General features: G+C 41.1%; 2 protein-coding genes across 2 annotated transcripts in view; both read right to left on the reverse strand.

The window, feature by feature from the left end:
• LOC136442945 (uncharacterized) overlaps window positions 1-4,472 on the reverse strand; it is a 31,145-nt gene extending 26,673 nt beyond the window's left edge. Inside the window, exon 1 of the mRNA XM_066439988.1 lies at window positions 4,354-4,472. The gene's annotated coding sequence lies outside the window, so the exon portion shown is untranslated. The remainder of the gene's footprint in view (window positions 1-4,353) is intronic.
• Window positions 4,473-7,542: 3,070 nt separating this feature from the next.
• On the reverse strand, window positions 7,543-13,469 carry LOC136443057 (uncharacterized). Its single transcript, XM_066440121.1, has 13 exons — window positions 13,449-13,469; window positions 13,048-13,338; window positions 12,838-12,933; window positions 12,464-12,580; window positions 12,284-12,349; window positions 11,395-11,538; window positions 10,990-11,145; window positions 10,493-10,678; window positions 10,255-10,386; window positions 9,699-9,851; window positions 9,217-9,372; window positions 8,590-8,907; window positions 7,543-8,386 (listed from the first exon to the last, which is right to left on the reverse strand). The coding sequence occupies exons 2-13, from the start codon at window positions 13,220-13,222 to the stop codon at window positions 8,265-8,267; spliced, it is 1,821 nt and encodes a 606-aa protein (XP_066296218.1). The 5' UTR covers window positions 13,223-13,338; window positions 13,449-13,469; the 3' UTR covers window positions 7,543-8,264.
• Window positions 13,470-15,202: the final 1,733 nt, after the last annotated feature.

Consider the following 15,202-nt stretch of genomic DNA (forward strand, 5'->3'; position numbering starts at 1 on the left):
GCCATGAATGAATGTTGGTGATTTTTGGTAGGTAAGTTTTTGTCGCGGAGACGAAGGTCAACTTTGAAGATGGGTCTTTTCGGGGGTTCCTTTGGTGCTGCAGTGGACCATTTTTTGTTTGTCGGTTAATTTGTTGGTGGCATAACTCGAGCGAAATTAAATGGATCGAGATGAAATTTAATGGTTTATCGGGGGTTGGGCTTTGGATCTGATTTTTGAGTGGTAGATAGATCTTTGGACAGAGAGTAAGTGGTGTGGGTTTGGGCCTCCTAGCGGCTCTTTTCGAACTGCAGGAGCAGGTTTTGCGTCTGACTTTGAAAGGGAATAACTCAAGAAGGGCTTGATGGATGGTAATGATTTTTGGTAGGTAGATAGCTTGAGTGACGATGTACATGATTAGACACTTCTTATGCAAATCAGTATCTAATTTGCATAATTAATGAGGAAAGTTTATACATCCGCCAAATTCCATGATAGGACTCTCAAACATGTGACATATGTAACAGAGGAAGAGAGAAATATTAATTGATATGAACTATGCAAATGAAGACCTCATTTGCATAATTAATGAGAAAACACCATAACATGATGGCCTTGATGGATGGTCATGATTTTTGGTATGTGGATAGCTTGTGTGATGCTTAGTATGATTGGACGATAATTATGCAAATCAGATTCTAATTTGCATAATTAATGAGGCAACTTTAAAAATCCGCTTTGTTCCATGATATGACAATTCAAATTGTAACTGAGGAAGAGAGGACTGTTGATAGATAGAAAATATGCAAATGTGGTCCTTATTTGCATACTTAATGAGTAACTTCTATTATTCCACACTGGCAAAAGACGGCAATTTCATACATTTAATCCTTTTTTGTGGCATCGGGACGTTATGTGAATGTGAACATTATGCTAATAAGGGCCTCATTTGCATAATTGATGATAAATTTGTTAAGCTCATACTTTGGACATGTTATATTTTAAGACAATCAACTGGTATGATTTATGATTGATGAGAAACACTCCTAATACGTCAGTCATAAAGGTTAAAATCATTTGGCGAAGGTATGAGGTCGTGGAACTCTAGTTCTTGCCTATTTCAAGTTGAGGAAATTGCTCGATAAAAGAAAAGCAGGAGTTTGCATTATCTTCAAACATTCTTACAGTGAAGAAAAGATTAAGGTTTCATCAAGTTGACGATTCCTTAAAAAAAGTTAAAAAGGAAGAGTTTATTGATCACGATATCTTTATGTTTGCGATGAAAAACAAGAGTTCGCTGTTCAATGTCGCGACATGTCTAGAAATGTGCATGGCCTATGGACCACTAAACCTCCCAGACCCTCTTCTCAAGATATTGGCCTCCCCGTCATAACAGCAGCACGTTCAACGTTTTCACATCTGTTTGAAAACAATGGTGTAGTGATGCAATTATTGTACGACAGCTAATAGAGAATATAAAGTATCCAAAGCCAGCCTGTAGTTATCTAGATTCTAATCTTGACTGAGCGGTAAGACCAAGGAGCTCCTTGGTAAGACCCAGTGGTCTGATTGACGTCACAAGATAAGATAATATTCCATCTGATAAGTTGACCTCCATTGTGAAAATCAAATCTTTTGGGGAAGGGAAAAGGGAATGTCCCTGTGGAATGCAATTACTAGCGTTTTGAAGGCCAAGGGATTTCAAAGTAAGCAAAAGGAAAAACAATCTAATCTAGCACCTCGGGTATCTTTTAACATCGCGAACAGCATTAAGAACACAGCAAACTCAAGCTCAAAATAAGTGCGTCTGCTAAAATGTGTTGTTTTCGTGATGTTTTCGATTGTTTACGGCTGTTTATGAGTTGTTTTCGGTTGTTTTCGAGTTGTTTACGGTTGTTTTTTGTTGTTTTCGGTTGTTTTCGGTTGTTTTCGGTTGTTTTCGGTTGTTTTCGGTATTTCGAAACTATAAAGCCCCGGTTATACATAGCCGAACATGGCCCCCCGACTCTCTCCGACTATGGTTAGAGTGATTCGGGAGCTAGGTCGGCTGGCGTTCGGCTGAGTCAGCTTGCGTTCGGCTGCGCCAGCCGAATGTTTTGAAAATTTCAAAACATTCGGCTCTGGACGGAGGGTCTGGAATGGGTTGGCTGGTGTTCGGCTGGTGTTCGACACGGTCGGCTAGTGTTCGGCTAGTGTTCGGCTTGTGTTCGGCTGGTGTTCGGGAGTACGTCAGCAGTAAAATTTAAATCTTAACCACGCTATAACCACTGCTGACTTACACCAAACTAGTTTCCAACCTACCAATAACTCACCCCTAGGCCGTAGATAAATCTCTGCTAACTCATTCCAATCTAAACTGACTACTACCAGAACGTGGGCGAATCATCCCCGACCTTCACACGACCAAAAACAGAGAAGAAAGCTAAAAGTCTTATTTAAACTAACCTTGATCCGAATTCGATGTCTTGGTAATGTTAACAACATAGAAGAGTGGATTATTTTGATTAAAAATGAAAATGAACCCTCTTCTGAAAGTCGCTGAATATATCAATTTCAATTCGTGAGAGGGTTAGCAACTGGTTGGGAATTAGGCAGGAGAGATTCGGCTAGAAGTCGGGATGGTTGGGTGTAGGTTAGGAAGCATTTGGGGCTTGGTTGGGGGTAAACCGTGTATTGGTTAGGAGATGGTTGGGACATGTTCGGCGCATGTTCGGGGCAGATTCGGCGCATGTTCGGCGCCAAATATAGGCGTGGCCTAATTATGGTCAGACTGCTCCCGAACTACCGCCGACCCGAGTCGGCTAGCGTTCGGGAGCCATGTTCGGCTATGTGTAACCTGGGCTTTACCTACACTGCAGTTTGTCCATAATACATTGTACATCCCTTTACCCCAGCAATGGTGACAAATCTATGAACAAGAGTGTTTTCTTTAAAAAAAAAACGCAGGCGACGCGAGGATTAGTAGGGAAGGAATGGTACGTTTTGGCGTTGAAGTAGGTAGTGAGGATATATAAACCCAGCTAGGACAATGTAGTTAGGCGGGGACAAATGTTTCAGGAAGTCGTTTTAGCTACTGCCAGGCCAATACTGGTAAAGAGAGAGCACTGGCTTATTCTGTTTTCTATTCTAAGATTGCCAAGTAGGTACTAGAAGTCCTGACAGATTTATAGACACACTGCCATTGATTGAGAGCTAAGTCGAATGTGAGTAAGATCGATACTTGCACTACCCAAAGACAGAAAAGAGTTTTTGAAGAAAGTCCTTAAATAGGGCTTGCATGGGGGAGTAGTGATTACGAATTAAGCAACATTTTTGCCGCCGATTACGAATTACGTTAAATTCTCAGAGCTCATTACGAATTACGTTAAGTCATGAGGCTTTCTAAAAGACTTCAACACTTGACACAAGATTCAACTATCTAGTTCTGCGTCAAAACTATTCACATCATGTTGAGTACGTACTTTTGCGGACACCTCCTTGAGGGGGGCCTACATGGCTGCGTCCCGAGAACGCTCGACCCTAAATTCCGGGGCTACACATGGCGCTAAATTCAGTCAGCCTTTCTAGTTCTTTGCATTAAAAGCATGAGTGATAATGACTAAGTCTAGACTAACGTGAGGTCACGCACAATGACTTCTGTATTTATATTTAGACAAATGGAGTCTAACCTGTTTCTTAGCTATTGTTAACTAATACGAGGCACTATTGAACTACGAACTTTCATATCTAACATGGGAGGCCATATTTGAGCCCGATAAACACCACAGCTTGCTTATGAATTAAGACCTTTGATGGTGGAAACTTTTATTTTTGGGTATTGAGAAATGATAATGTGACGTTATAGAGAGACACATACGTTGAAGTTCTCCCAACTCCGCTCCAACTGAAGGAATTACTGTTTCGTTGCACAATTTTATGGATCCACCAATGACAACATGGTAACCTGACGTGCGCTCTTGTAAAAGACACTAATTTTGTGCCTCCACGGCAACGTACATCAAAATTGATATAACAAATGCACAGACAGTGACTGTAATTGATAATCTGGTCACGCCTATTACCTTCCAAACCAATTACCCCACCCCATTGATATACAATGTCTTTGTCCCACCTCGACACGTGTATGTATTTTTCCACCCGAATAAACTACTTTCGGTTTTTCCTAACTTTTGAGCATAACGTGTGGACCCCAATGAAGCCTTCAGTGCGAGAAAGCCTGTCAGAATACGTAGACAACTGTTCAGGTCTTTTCAAACAGAGTTATCAGCCATGACATGCCTTCTAATAAGAAAAAAAGGTGTTACTATACCTTTCTACGTCACAATGCAAACATTCCTCAGAGATCTAGAATTTGTGCAGTAAAAATATTCTCACCTGTGAGGCACAAATCGGACGATAATGTTAGAGATATCTTAGTGATGATCCGCCACGGTATTACTTCTGCACCAAATGAAGTCAGACCTGTCTGGTCGCTCTGGAGCTTATTGTGAGTCGTGACCATCGTAAGATATGAGGGTAAGATATCAGGGTTATATATAGTAGTCACACGTCACCGATCGAGAGAGGTTGTCGAACCCAGGGTACTCTGGTCTTCTTTGAAGAGCTCTTTGCTTCAGTTGCCTCAGTTCAGCACAATGCTCTGGGTACCGCAGTATACATAGGGTGATTTTAATAGAAATATTCATCGCGTACATGCTGACGGGAGGCGCTCGCTTGTGGATTGAAATTTTCATTTTGAAATCAGTCTACGCTTTACTAGTAATTCATGGGTTACACTTTACGTTACATAAAGCTAACTGCCCACGGTTTACGTAGAATTAAAGCGACCAATCACGCGTTTCGGCGCATGTACTGATTACGAATTACGTTGATTTTGGGCGACTGCCTACGGAATACGAAGACGAAAAAGGCTGCATCACGCTTCACGAAAAAGGGCATGCATGCCCTCCTTATAGCATGAGGAGATGAGCCTCTCCACAAGGTCCAAAGTGAACGTGTAGGAATTCGGGGAAGGGGAGGATCACTAACACTGTGATCTGACAAGAAATGGTATGTCTTTGCTAAAAGTCAGTTCAAATGTGGATCTGATACTGGATATCACTGAAGACCTATATCATAAGCCCATACCTGAGCGTGAAAACGAGTTGGGAATGGTGCTGTATTGGGCATAAATGTACGGGGGCATGCACCCGTCGCACATTTTGAACTCCGTAAACGCTATTTTCCGCACTTTCAGAGGCAATTCATTGTTGAGTAATCTACGTTTAACCCTCAAACATCCTAACTTTTTTTGCGACTAAAATAACTGAACGGTGTCAAAAATGACCCCAAAATGTTTTGTTCAGTGAAATCCCCCTTTTCACGTTTTTCGCTGATTGTTATCCGTACATTTCTTCATCAATGTAAGAGGAATGTTTTGGCGTGTTTGGGTATGAATAATTCCCGTTCATTATCATAATTTGTGCAAAAAGATCAGAAGGACCACGTTTTGAACTATCCCTATTCAAACCAGGAGCGGATTTTTGAGGCCCACGCCAAATTCCATGTTGCATAACTCCTGAACGGCTTACGCTAGAGACGCCAAACATGGTAACTTTTCATAAAATGTCCTTAACAAAGATTTCAAATTGATAAAGTAAGTTCATCGTTTTTCGTGTTGCCATGGCATATTTTACAAAATTTGCTAATTTCAGTTCAAACAATGACGTTTCCAGGCTTTGTTGGTACATCACATTTATTTTCTTTCATCATTATCATCATATGTAATCCAATGTAACTTTCATGATTTAACATTTAATATTTAATGCTAATTTGATGACAACATCGGTCAAAATCCAAGATGGCGGATAAAATCACATAAACTTACGTCGTAATGACGTCATAATGACGTTATATTACGTCATATTACGCCATAATGGCATAAAATTTGTTATGGTAATACAAATTCATATCTGCATCATTCTCTGAAAATTTGGTGGTCATACAATAAGTAGTTTAGGAGTTACAGAGGGCAGGTCTCAAAAACAGCAAATCATTTTTGCTGGGGTCAAAAATGACCCCAGTCGACTCAACACAGACTTTCCTCTATGGTATCAGCAGTATTGTGCCAATCTCCCTAGAAAATTAGGAAAGGTTAGAACTGATCATGATGTCTACTGACAAAGTCACGGAAGGAATTTTCTAACCGATCAAACATGTTCAAATGGTACTGATATGATATTCCAATTCTACTGCTGACGTACTCCCGAACACCAGCCGAACACCAGCCGAACACCAGCCAACCAATTCCAGACCCTCCATCCAGAACCGAATGTTTTAAAATTAAACATTCGGCTGGCGCAGCCGAACGCAAGCTGACTCAGCCGAACGCCAGCCGACCTAGCTCCCGAATCACTCTAACCATAGTCGGGGAGAGTCGGGGGGCCATGTTCGGCTATGTATAACCGGGGCTTTAGAGTTTCGAACTTGGCTTGTTAGTATTAATAAAAGGGCACAATATTTGTACTCCAGAAAACTAGTCTTATTCGCAAACACCTCATCCATGGCAACCGCCAAACCTGCATGTTCCATGCTTTATAGAGACGCGTAACTTTAAGTCCTATATGGATTAAAGACTAGAATCATACACACATGCGCGTTCGTGGATGCGACCATAGAGCTGTGAAATGAAAAACCTGTTCAAGTACTGACAGCTGCATATCTGCTTGTGATATACATTGGTGATTGGCCTCGGGCACGCGCTTGGGCAGTGGCAGCGCGTGCAGAATCCAACCCTGCAACTTTTGTTTGATCGGGTGGTATAATCAAATTGACCTTTCGTAAAAGAGCTTATCGTCGGGTACTATCAGCAACAGAGTTCCTACCAACATGATTTAAGCTAAGCTGGTCGATCAGTAGAGGATTCTTTTTCGTTCTGTAATGCATTTTAAAGTGTAAGCGGCTAGGAGAATCCTGCGTTCCATACAATCTGTGATGTTCAGTATAAACATGAGGCTGGGATCCCCGGGAGCGTTCTCTCTCGAACTGGGAAGATAAACACGCCCAAGGTCTCACGAGAGATGCCATTGATGCGGGCACCAGGGGTTAACGTTGTTTTGACGCTTCATCGTTGCGGGTCGGTAGAGATTATTCATGCAATGTGTCGTCAGTGAACCACACAGAAGGAGGGAATTTTAAATAAGCTTTCAAAGAGGTTTGGCTTTTTAAGGGGGGATGTAGTTTGGCAGTGGACTACAGAGTTTCGAAGAGTCGGACGAGAAACAGCAGAACATTTTTATCTTACCCGTATACTTGATATGAATTTATATATATGTACATTTACCCGGTTGAGTAAACAGATACAGTCACACATACGCACACACACACACAAACACACACGTGCGTACATACGTACATACGTACATACACACGTGCGCACGCGCACAAATCATAATATTATTTAATATAAATTTACACATGTCTACGGTCATGCCTTAGCGACATCCTGTTGAACATTGCAGGCGTGTGACTATACCTTAATAAGTACCAAGTAGAATTACCTATCTCTGTTGTGTTCATCAGCAATTTCACCACCATGAAAGGACTTTCATTCTAGCCGAATCGTTGTCAATGTTTTGAATGACACTTGGAATAATCATCCACACATGCAGACTACATAAACGCTTAATGACAACTGTTTAGCTCTTTATGGAGACCAAAATGCATATATTAAATCTGTATGTATCAAGATCTGAAATAGGTCCATGCAAATGATCATCAAAATCGTAGCAATAAGTAAAAACATTGTGAACATATATAATGAAAACAAATCACAATGATCTTTCTTGCATATTCACACCCAAAAGAGCTAAATGCAGTATACATATATTGAATAGCTAAAAGAGAAAAAAATGTAGTATACAACGCTTGAATCTACAATTAACATGCTTATTCTTTTTACTTAAAACTTGTGTAAACGAGTTCACAAAGTTTTCCGGTTATATCAGTGTTTGTTGATGACATAAAATATGTAAACGACTTCGATCGGCTGCAGAGATGAGTACATCTCTGGCCTAGGTAAAGCACTTAAAATGTCCAGAGAATTGTTACACATGTCGCTATTCAGTGTGCATTCTAAGACATAAACATTTTCTATACAATAGGTGTCACAAAATATGCATAGTCTGTCATTTGGAGGGGTCCAGTGGTATCTACCTACTTCAGTTGGCAATGGGTGGTCACTGATTTTCAGTCACTACTATGAAGACATGTGCTATGAAGTTGTCCTTCATTTGAACTGGGACTGATTAATCCCAGATCCCATGAAGGGGACCGAGGGTCTTTCTCCTTCGTCTTTCAGCCTTTTTCCTTCCCGGTACGTTTGAAAACCAGCCGAGATCTGGCATCGCTGAACCGGAGTCCGAAGATGCTAGGAATTCAATGGAAAATATTAGAAAACAAAATATAAGAACCTCTCCCATTCTATGTTTTTCCTGTTTTCAAGACAGCCTCTCTAAAATATGCACAAAGTCAGTCTCACTTCACAGCTTTTGATACCACTGATAAGCTAGACTAACAGTGGGAAACTGTTATGGCAGGAAGCAAAGCACAACCCAAAGATATTAAAAGTACCTAAACTTCCAGTAGAACCACGTCTTCTGTCGGTATATTTGTTCCCTGACCACCAGCTTGTTGGAAATAAGGTGTTCGGGTCGACGTTTTTGTCAGAACTCCTACGCCGATACCTTTGCCTCCGACAAGCTGGTCCAGCCCAGCTAGGATCAGTCTCCTCCTCTGTCGCTATACCGAGGAGGCCTTTTATGGTTGACCACCAACTGCGAGGTGAGAACCAGCCCAAGCTTTCCTTGTCATCTGACCTTTTGGTAGACTTCTCGTTCGGAGGGGGAGAAACTTTGAATGACGGGAGCATATTCACGAAACTGGGTAGTCCTGTGAAATGCAGTGATACAAAATGACAAAAAAAATTTGGAATTTTTATTCTAATGTTTCCCTGGAATATAGTTTGGTTATACGCGCGGTGTCGTTCAACCGTTGGTGGTTAAGCCATAACAAACCCCACGAGAAAGATACTAAAAGTAAATTTTGTACACGGGCGATACACGTACCAGATCCCCACAATTGCAATATATGTACAATTCAGATAAATGAATAAGCTTAAGCATAATCCTGGTGTGTTGCGTCGTGAGGTGGTTTGCAGGGCAAGCAATACAAAAAAAAAAACACATTTAATTCATTCACCTCCACTTTCCTGTCGGTCTCTACCCGTGTCTTCCCCTCCTGCCCAGCCGTCTCTGAATGCTGAGCTGGCCGGTTTATCCTCCCTGCCTGCCCGACCATCCTTATCAGAAGGCATCCAAAATGACCGTACTTTGTTAACCAAGGAACCCAGGGGTCCTGTGGAGATGAATTCACAAAATATTACTTTGGAGTTTGGAATATCAAAGCTAGAAGTCAATGTAAACTAGAGTCAATGGCAAAATTTCATTCACAGTGACAGTCAATCAGAAACGTCTCTCCCACGTCATTTTCTGATAAGAACTAAACTAGAATGTAATCGCGTAGGGAGGGGTGATTTTTTAACGGTAGGTCCAACTTTTTAATAGGTCTAATTGAAAACCATACAAGTAAGTAGGCACGTGCATTGGAAATTAATTCCCATTTAGCAGGATATACAAAAGTATCGTTTGTACTACATGTACTAGAAAACTTAAACCATTTACCTGAGTCCTCTGTGACATTACTTCTGTCCTTCCCCGTGTCCTCGCCTCCTGCCCAGCTGCCGATTGGAGGCCTTCTCTGGTCTCCGTCCCATCCAAGCTGTTCTCGTGTTCCACTGTCTCCCCAAAGAGATTGCTTCAGACTATTTATAAATCCTTGAGAAAGACAGAGTTCATGCATCAGCACAATAAGTCAAACATCATTGTGAAAAATGTGATCCGGGGTCACGTTCTTACAGTTCGTAGACATGAATTGAAAGTCAATCTACATAATCCTTATAATCAAAACTTTCTAATTCCTATCTAATGGTATAACAAAGTCATACAAGACGCTGCCACAGAAATCTCCAAGCACATTTACCGGTGGTTTCCAAAGGGCAAATGCAGTATCCAATTGGATACTGATTTGGCTATTTGGATACTGTCATTGTCACCGTTAGATCTGTTTGGAAATTAAACAATATCTGTACATGGCGCTAGTACGGTAATGCGGTATGTTGTATATAGTGCATTGTATAGTGCAACAAACATGTCAGGCCAATATTGGTCAGGTCATCACCTGACTTCCCGGCATCCCCGTGACTTCCGGTGTCCTGCCCTCCCTGCCAGCTTCCCACGAAGGCGGGTCGTCGCTTCTCTGACTCACCAGTCGTCCACGAGTCAAAACGCCTTTTCAGACTGTTCAGTAAACCTTAATGAAAAGGACAACAAACTCATTGCCTAATTATCATCAATATTGGGAAACCATTAAAACTTTGCCTTCAATTTGCAAGATCTAAGATTCCTTATCAACGTACTTGGTGAATTCTCTTCTTGGTTCTTTCCTGCTTCTCCTCCTCCGATGACCACGTTGTGCAGGATACCTGGGATGTGATCTTCGTACGTACCACGGTCTTCTACAGTTTCTTCACTAGGAAGTCGTAGGAAATTTTTAACCCCACCCACAAAATCCGAGAGCATTGCGGCTCCTCCTCCAATTGGCTCTGTCATTGGAGAGAACGTATGAAATTTTACAACTGTGGATTTACTCGAAAGTATGAAGGTAGGACAGAAAGAAACGCCTTTAGTATCATTTCATACAAAGATAAACCTGCTATGATACTTAAGGAGTTTCTTTCTGACTTACCCTCGTAGCAACTGCCTGGGACTAGGTTTAGCATGGACAAAGAAGCTTTGGTAAATACATCACTTTTTAGATGCTATTTTGACACGGATGAGACATCCTTACCGATACCGCTGCTATACTTTACTGCACCAACTATCTTAAAGCAACAATGAAGAAATCTGTTCTTACGTGAGCCACGTCTTCTGCTGGTATTATCCTCTCCTGCTTTAAAGCTTCCCAAAATGACCAGGTTCTCATCGGAAAGTTTATCGTCAGAGCTGTCCACCACATACTCCATAGGGGGGGCATTATAGAGGAGTCTCCCGTTGCTTCCGGAGTTTCTTTCTTGAAGAAAAAGATAGATAACGAAAGATAAAACTTCATCGATGTCAGGGATTCATGTTATGAAAAAGCTAGCGTCTCCAAACTGCTACGCGCGTATTCCGTTGTTTCTTCTGGAATTTATCTATCTATGATCATCTATATCTATATAGCCAGTATTACCGCCCTTCGGCGTAACAAAGCATGCATGTTTCCATTAATCCGTTTGTAAGCATTATTCAAGATCATGCATGACCCAAAGCATACACTTACTTTTGTTTCTCTTTTTCTTCTTGCCGCTGCCCTTTTCATCTTTGCACTGCTTTTTCACACACGCTTGTGTCGTACGTAGCCGTTCCCTCACCCTCCTGTCGGTTCTTGGAGCTGTGTGCTTCCTATTTGGGTCATCGGCAATAACTGAAATGTTCAAATTTATGTGAAATTAAAGCATCCAGTTTCTATAGAGTGGTAATAACTCAATACTTTTTTTTCAAATGATTTTGATTTCAACATGGTACATAATTTCGCCAGAGTACATAATTCCGCCAGGGTTCATATATTCCATCATGGTACATAATTCTACCAGAATACATAATTTCACCAGGATATATAATTCCACCAGGGTAAAAAATTCCGTCCGGGTACATAATCAGGGTACATATTTCTACCTGGGTACATAACATCGGGTACATAATTCCACCTTAGCACATAATTCCGTCAGGATACGTAATTCCATTAGGGTACATAATACCAATTATTCTCTGCTGTTTGGAAGCTTAACATTGTATAGTGAACACAAATGCAGAAAAGGAAGGAACACATCATCCCTCATGAGTTGTCTAGGATTATCTTTACATTTTAACCAGGAGACATAGATCGAGTACTTTGCTATTGTTAATAAGCTAGCACAGCATTCTTTGGATGCTAACAAGACTTCATCAATAACTCAATACTTAACAATGACTAGATGTGCGAAACTTTTGAATCCCTACATCATAACTATCGTGTCACACATAAAAGTGTAGAATCTATTTTACAGTGGTAAAGATGATAAAATAATGTTCAGTGAAATGTCTCCACATCATGTCATCTGTCTTGATGAGGCTTCATCCTCAAGAACAACCTTACCAACACGTGCCTTCATCTTTAATATACCACCTACCATCCACTTCTGACATCTGTAATGTCGACATACTAGTGGACTCCTGGTCCGGGCGTCTTTCTGGGCCTGGAACACAGAAAATGCGTTAACAGTTGGTGGTGAAAAAAAAATTGTCTAGCTGCATTTAGGCTGCACTAGCTGACAATGTTACTCTCCTAGACGTAAGGAGTAGGTACTCACTGTACATGTCTTCCACGCTGGTATGGCTGATGTACAGATCTGATGGAAAATGACGTATATTGGACCAACAATCGCCTAATGTAGAACGACGATCCCTAGACATTGCCACCGGAGTTCCTATCGAACAAAAACACGGTGACTTCATAAATAATGCGTATAATTGATTTCACGAATACGTAGGTATAAAACTACATTATGTTCACAGACAAAATGCCATTATAATGACATGCAGCTGTTGTTCAAAATGAGATAAGATGAATTCAGCTTTTCCTTAATTTAATAACTTAATAACCTTACTGAACATTATTGAGAAGAGGGAGGCACGAAAATCGTCAGACTATTACAACGCGTATAGCTATTGTCCTGCAACTCACTTGTCCCATTTTCTTCATAGCTGATGTCAAAGTCGGAAAGTGAACGCCGCAGATAGGATGACCTGTGGTTCCCTGGAAATAGACTTCTCTTGCCGTCTAGTTGGAACAAATCACAGTGTGATAAACACATATCGACTATTATCAATATGACAGAATGGCATTAGATTTTTAAAAAGGACATTAAGAACCATACAGGTGCTCTATACCCACCTTCTTCATGACTGTTATTGCCGTAGATGAGCGATTGTCCGCTGTCCTCACTTCCAGTGTCCTCATCCTCAAGCCAATTGGATCGCTTGATTATGACGTCATCTCTGTGTTCATCCTGCTTGCTGTTCGAAGCTTTGCCTGTGCAGTAGTCAATTCCTTCGGCATCATCTAGCATTTCACATTCTCTGTCTACATCTACATAATCTGGGCACTTGGTGTTCACATTCCGTCGTCTGACACAATCTCCTCGATTTCTCAGACAAAATTGTTGTTGAGTGCTGAGCCGTATGACTGAAAAAGAAGGCCATAAACATAACTCTGTTCGCTGTCGCACATGATCATTGAACCAGATGGAAGAGAAGAGACATTCTTAAGGCTGTATTCAAGCATGATATTCTTACCTCTGCGTTTCCTCTTTCCCGTACTGTACATGTCTGGATATGTCTGGAAACGCCGAGTCCTGGGGCGGTCCTGACTGTTATTCTTATCATCCTCATATCCTTGGATGAATAAGGAAAATATGCTTGGGAATTAACAGAAACGTTCCGTGCATTGCACAATAGAAAGTCTAAATCCTTTTCAACATGGATTTTAGAGACAGAACAATGTTTCAGAGTATATTTATGTATAATCATACGGTCTTTTGAAATTGAAATAGTTTTCCGCGTTATGTCAGGGGAACTGACAATCCACTACACTGAGAAAAAGCCATTCTACAGGTTGACAGGTTTGAGTCATAAACCCCTAGTTTACAACACGATGCTTGCTTTGTGAGATAATAGAATGGCAAAGTTCTTTATCTACAACCAAGTATTCACATAGCCTCCGTTGCAGTCCTTTTCCCCGCGGCGTTTTTTTTCAATTTTTTTGGGGGGGGGGGCCGTGCGCCTGTGTCCGCTATAGACCCTAGCGGCAAACACAGGGTCTATAGCGGACACAGGGGCACGGCGGATACGAGATCCCAAGCAGATACGCGGCGCCCCCCCAAAAAAAAATTGAAAAAAAAACGCCGCGGGGAAAAGGACTGCAACGGAGGCTAGTATTCACACGAGCCGACGTTTCGATGACTGTCTGTGTCATCCTCCCGTGAAATAATAGTTATGTCCTTCGTCCGTGTGCCACGTGCCTCAAGACACTGTTTTACGGGATAAGCAGAAACAGACCATGGGTTCTAAAGACAAATCATGTGTTGTAGATAACGAGCTACTTACTTTTAAATGCCCCTTGGCCTCTCTCACCGCCATCTTGTTTGTTCCCCATGCATGAAAGATCTTAGATCTGGGGAGTACGAAGTGATTTGCTGTGCTCCTTTTTTCCCCTGCTAAATGTGGCTAATCAAGTTGTGCCATGTAGAAATGAGAGTGAAGAAGCATCTTTGAATAGGATACTTATTTATTGATAGCTCATATCCACATGGCAAGTTTCAGTAATGCATTAAACCTGGTGTCAATACTACTACTTAGAAGAGATAAACAGTGATTAACTGTGATTACGGTGTTAGCGTTACTTGACTTGCTCTTAAAATGCCACAATAACTTTATATACAAAATAGACAACAGAAGAATACACTGAGGAACAAGTTAAATGCGTTTAATTGTTGATGTTATAAAAATTTAGTGGTGACAATACAAGCCCTACCTTGAACAGGATGTTAGGGCGATTAAAGAAAGACCTTAATTATGTTGGCACTTGTTTAGCCACAGGGTACAAACACAATGTTGACACGTTTCCTCAGGGTCACAGCGCTCGAGTGCGGGTCATAGAATATGATAATGCCTATGATATCAATCTGTGCACATCATTATTGATAATAATTATTTGTCGTGAGCATTAGAAGTAAAATACAATTACAAGTCGGGCATTGTTTAGTTGTAGGTGAACACATGAAGCTGCAGTTACCAGTCAATTAATCACTTCACCATTCACGCAGAAAAATGACGTTTCATTTGTTGAAGCTTTTTCTTAAAAATAAAGATAAATCTTATTTAAGTTGTACCAATTAGCTACTGGTCTTACCTTAGTAGTTATGCAAGGCACACATTTCTCTGTGAACACGTCGTGTGTTGTAAACACGTTTGAAAAAGATTGCACCCCTGACATGAGCCATGAACCTTGACCCACATTGTTTACATTGTATCTGGTCATTCCAGTTTAT

This window comes from Branchiostoma lanceolatum, chromosome 10 (genome assembly GCF_035083965.1).
Source record: "Branchiostoma lanceolatum isolate klBraLanc5 chromosome 10, klBraLanc5.hap2, whole genome shotgun sequence".
Classification (NCBI taxonomy): domain Eukaryota; kingdom Metazoa; phylum Chordata; class Leptocardii; order Amphioxiformes; family Branchiostomatidae; genus Branchiostoma; species Branchiostoma lanceolatum.

Coding starts and splice junctions, on each gene's coding strand:
- LOC136443057 (XM_066440121.1), bottom strand. CDS start 13,222: ATGCTAGATGATGCCGAAGGAATTGACTACTGCACAGGCAAAGCTTCG. Junction 12,934..13,047: donor CAATAACAGTCATGAAGAAG/GTGGGTATAGAG, acceptor TGTTCCAACTAG/ACGGCAAGAGAAGTCTATTT. Junction 9,852..10,254: donor CGGGGATGCCGGGAAGTCAG/GTGATGACCTGA, acceptor GTCTTTCTCAAG/GATTTATAAATAGTCTGAAG.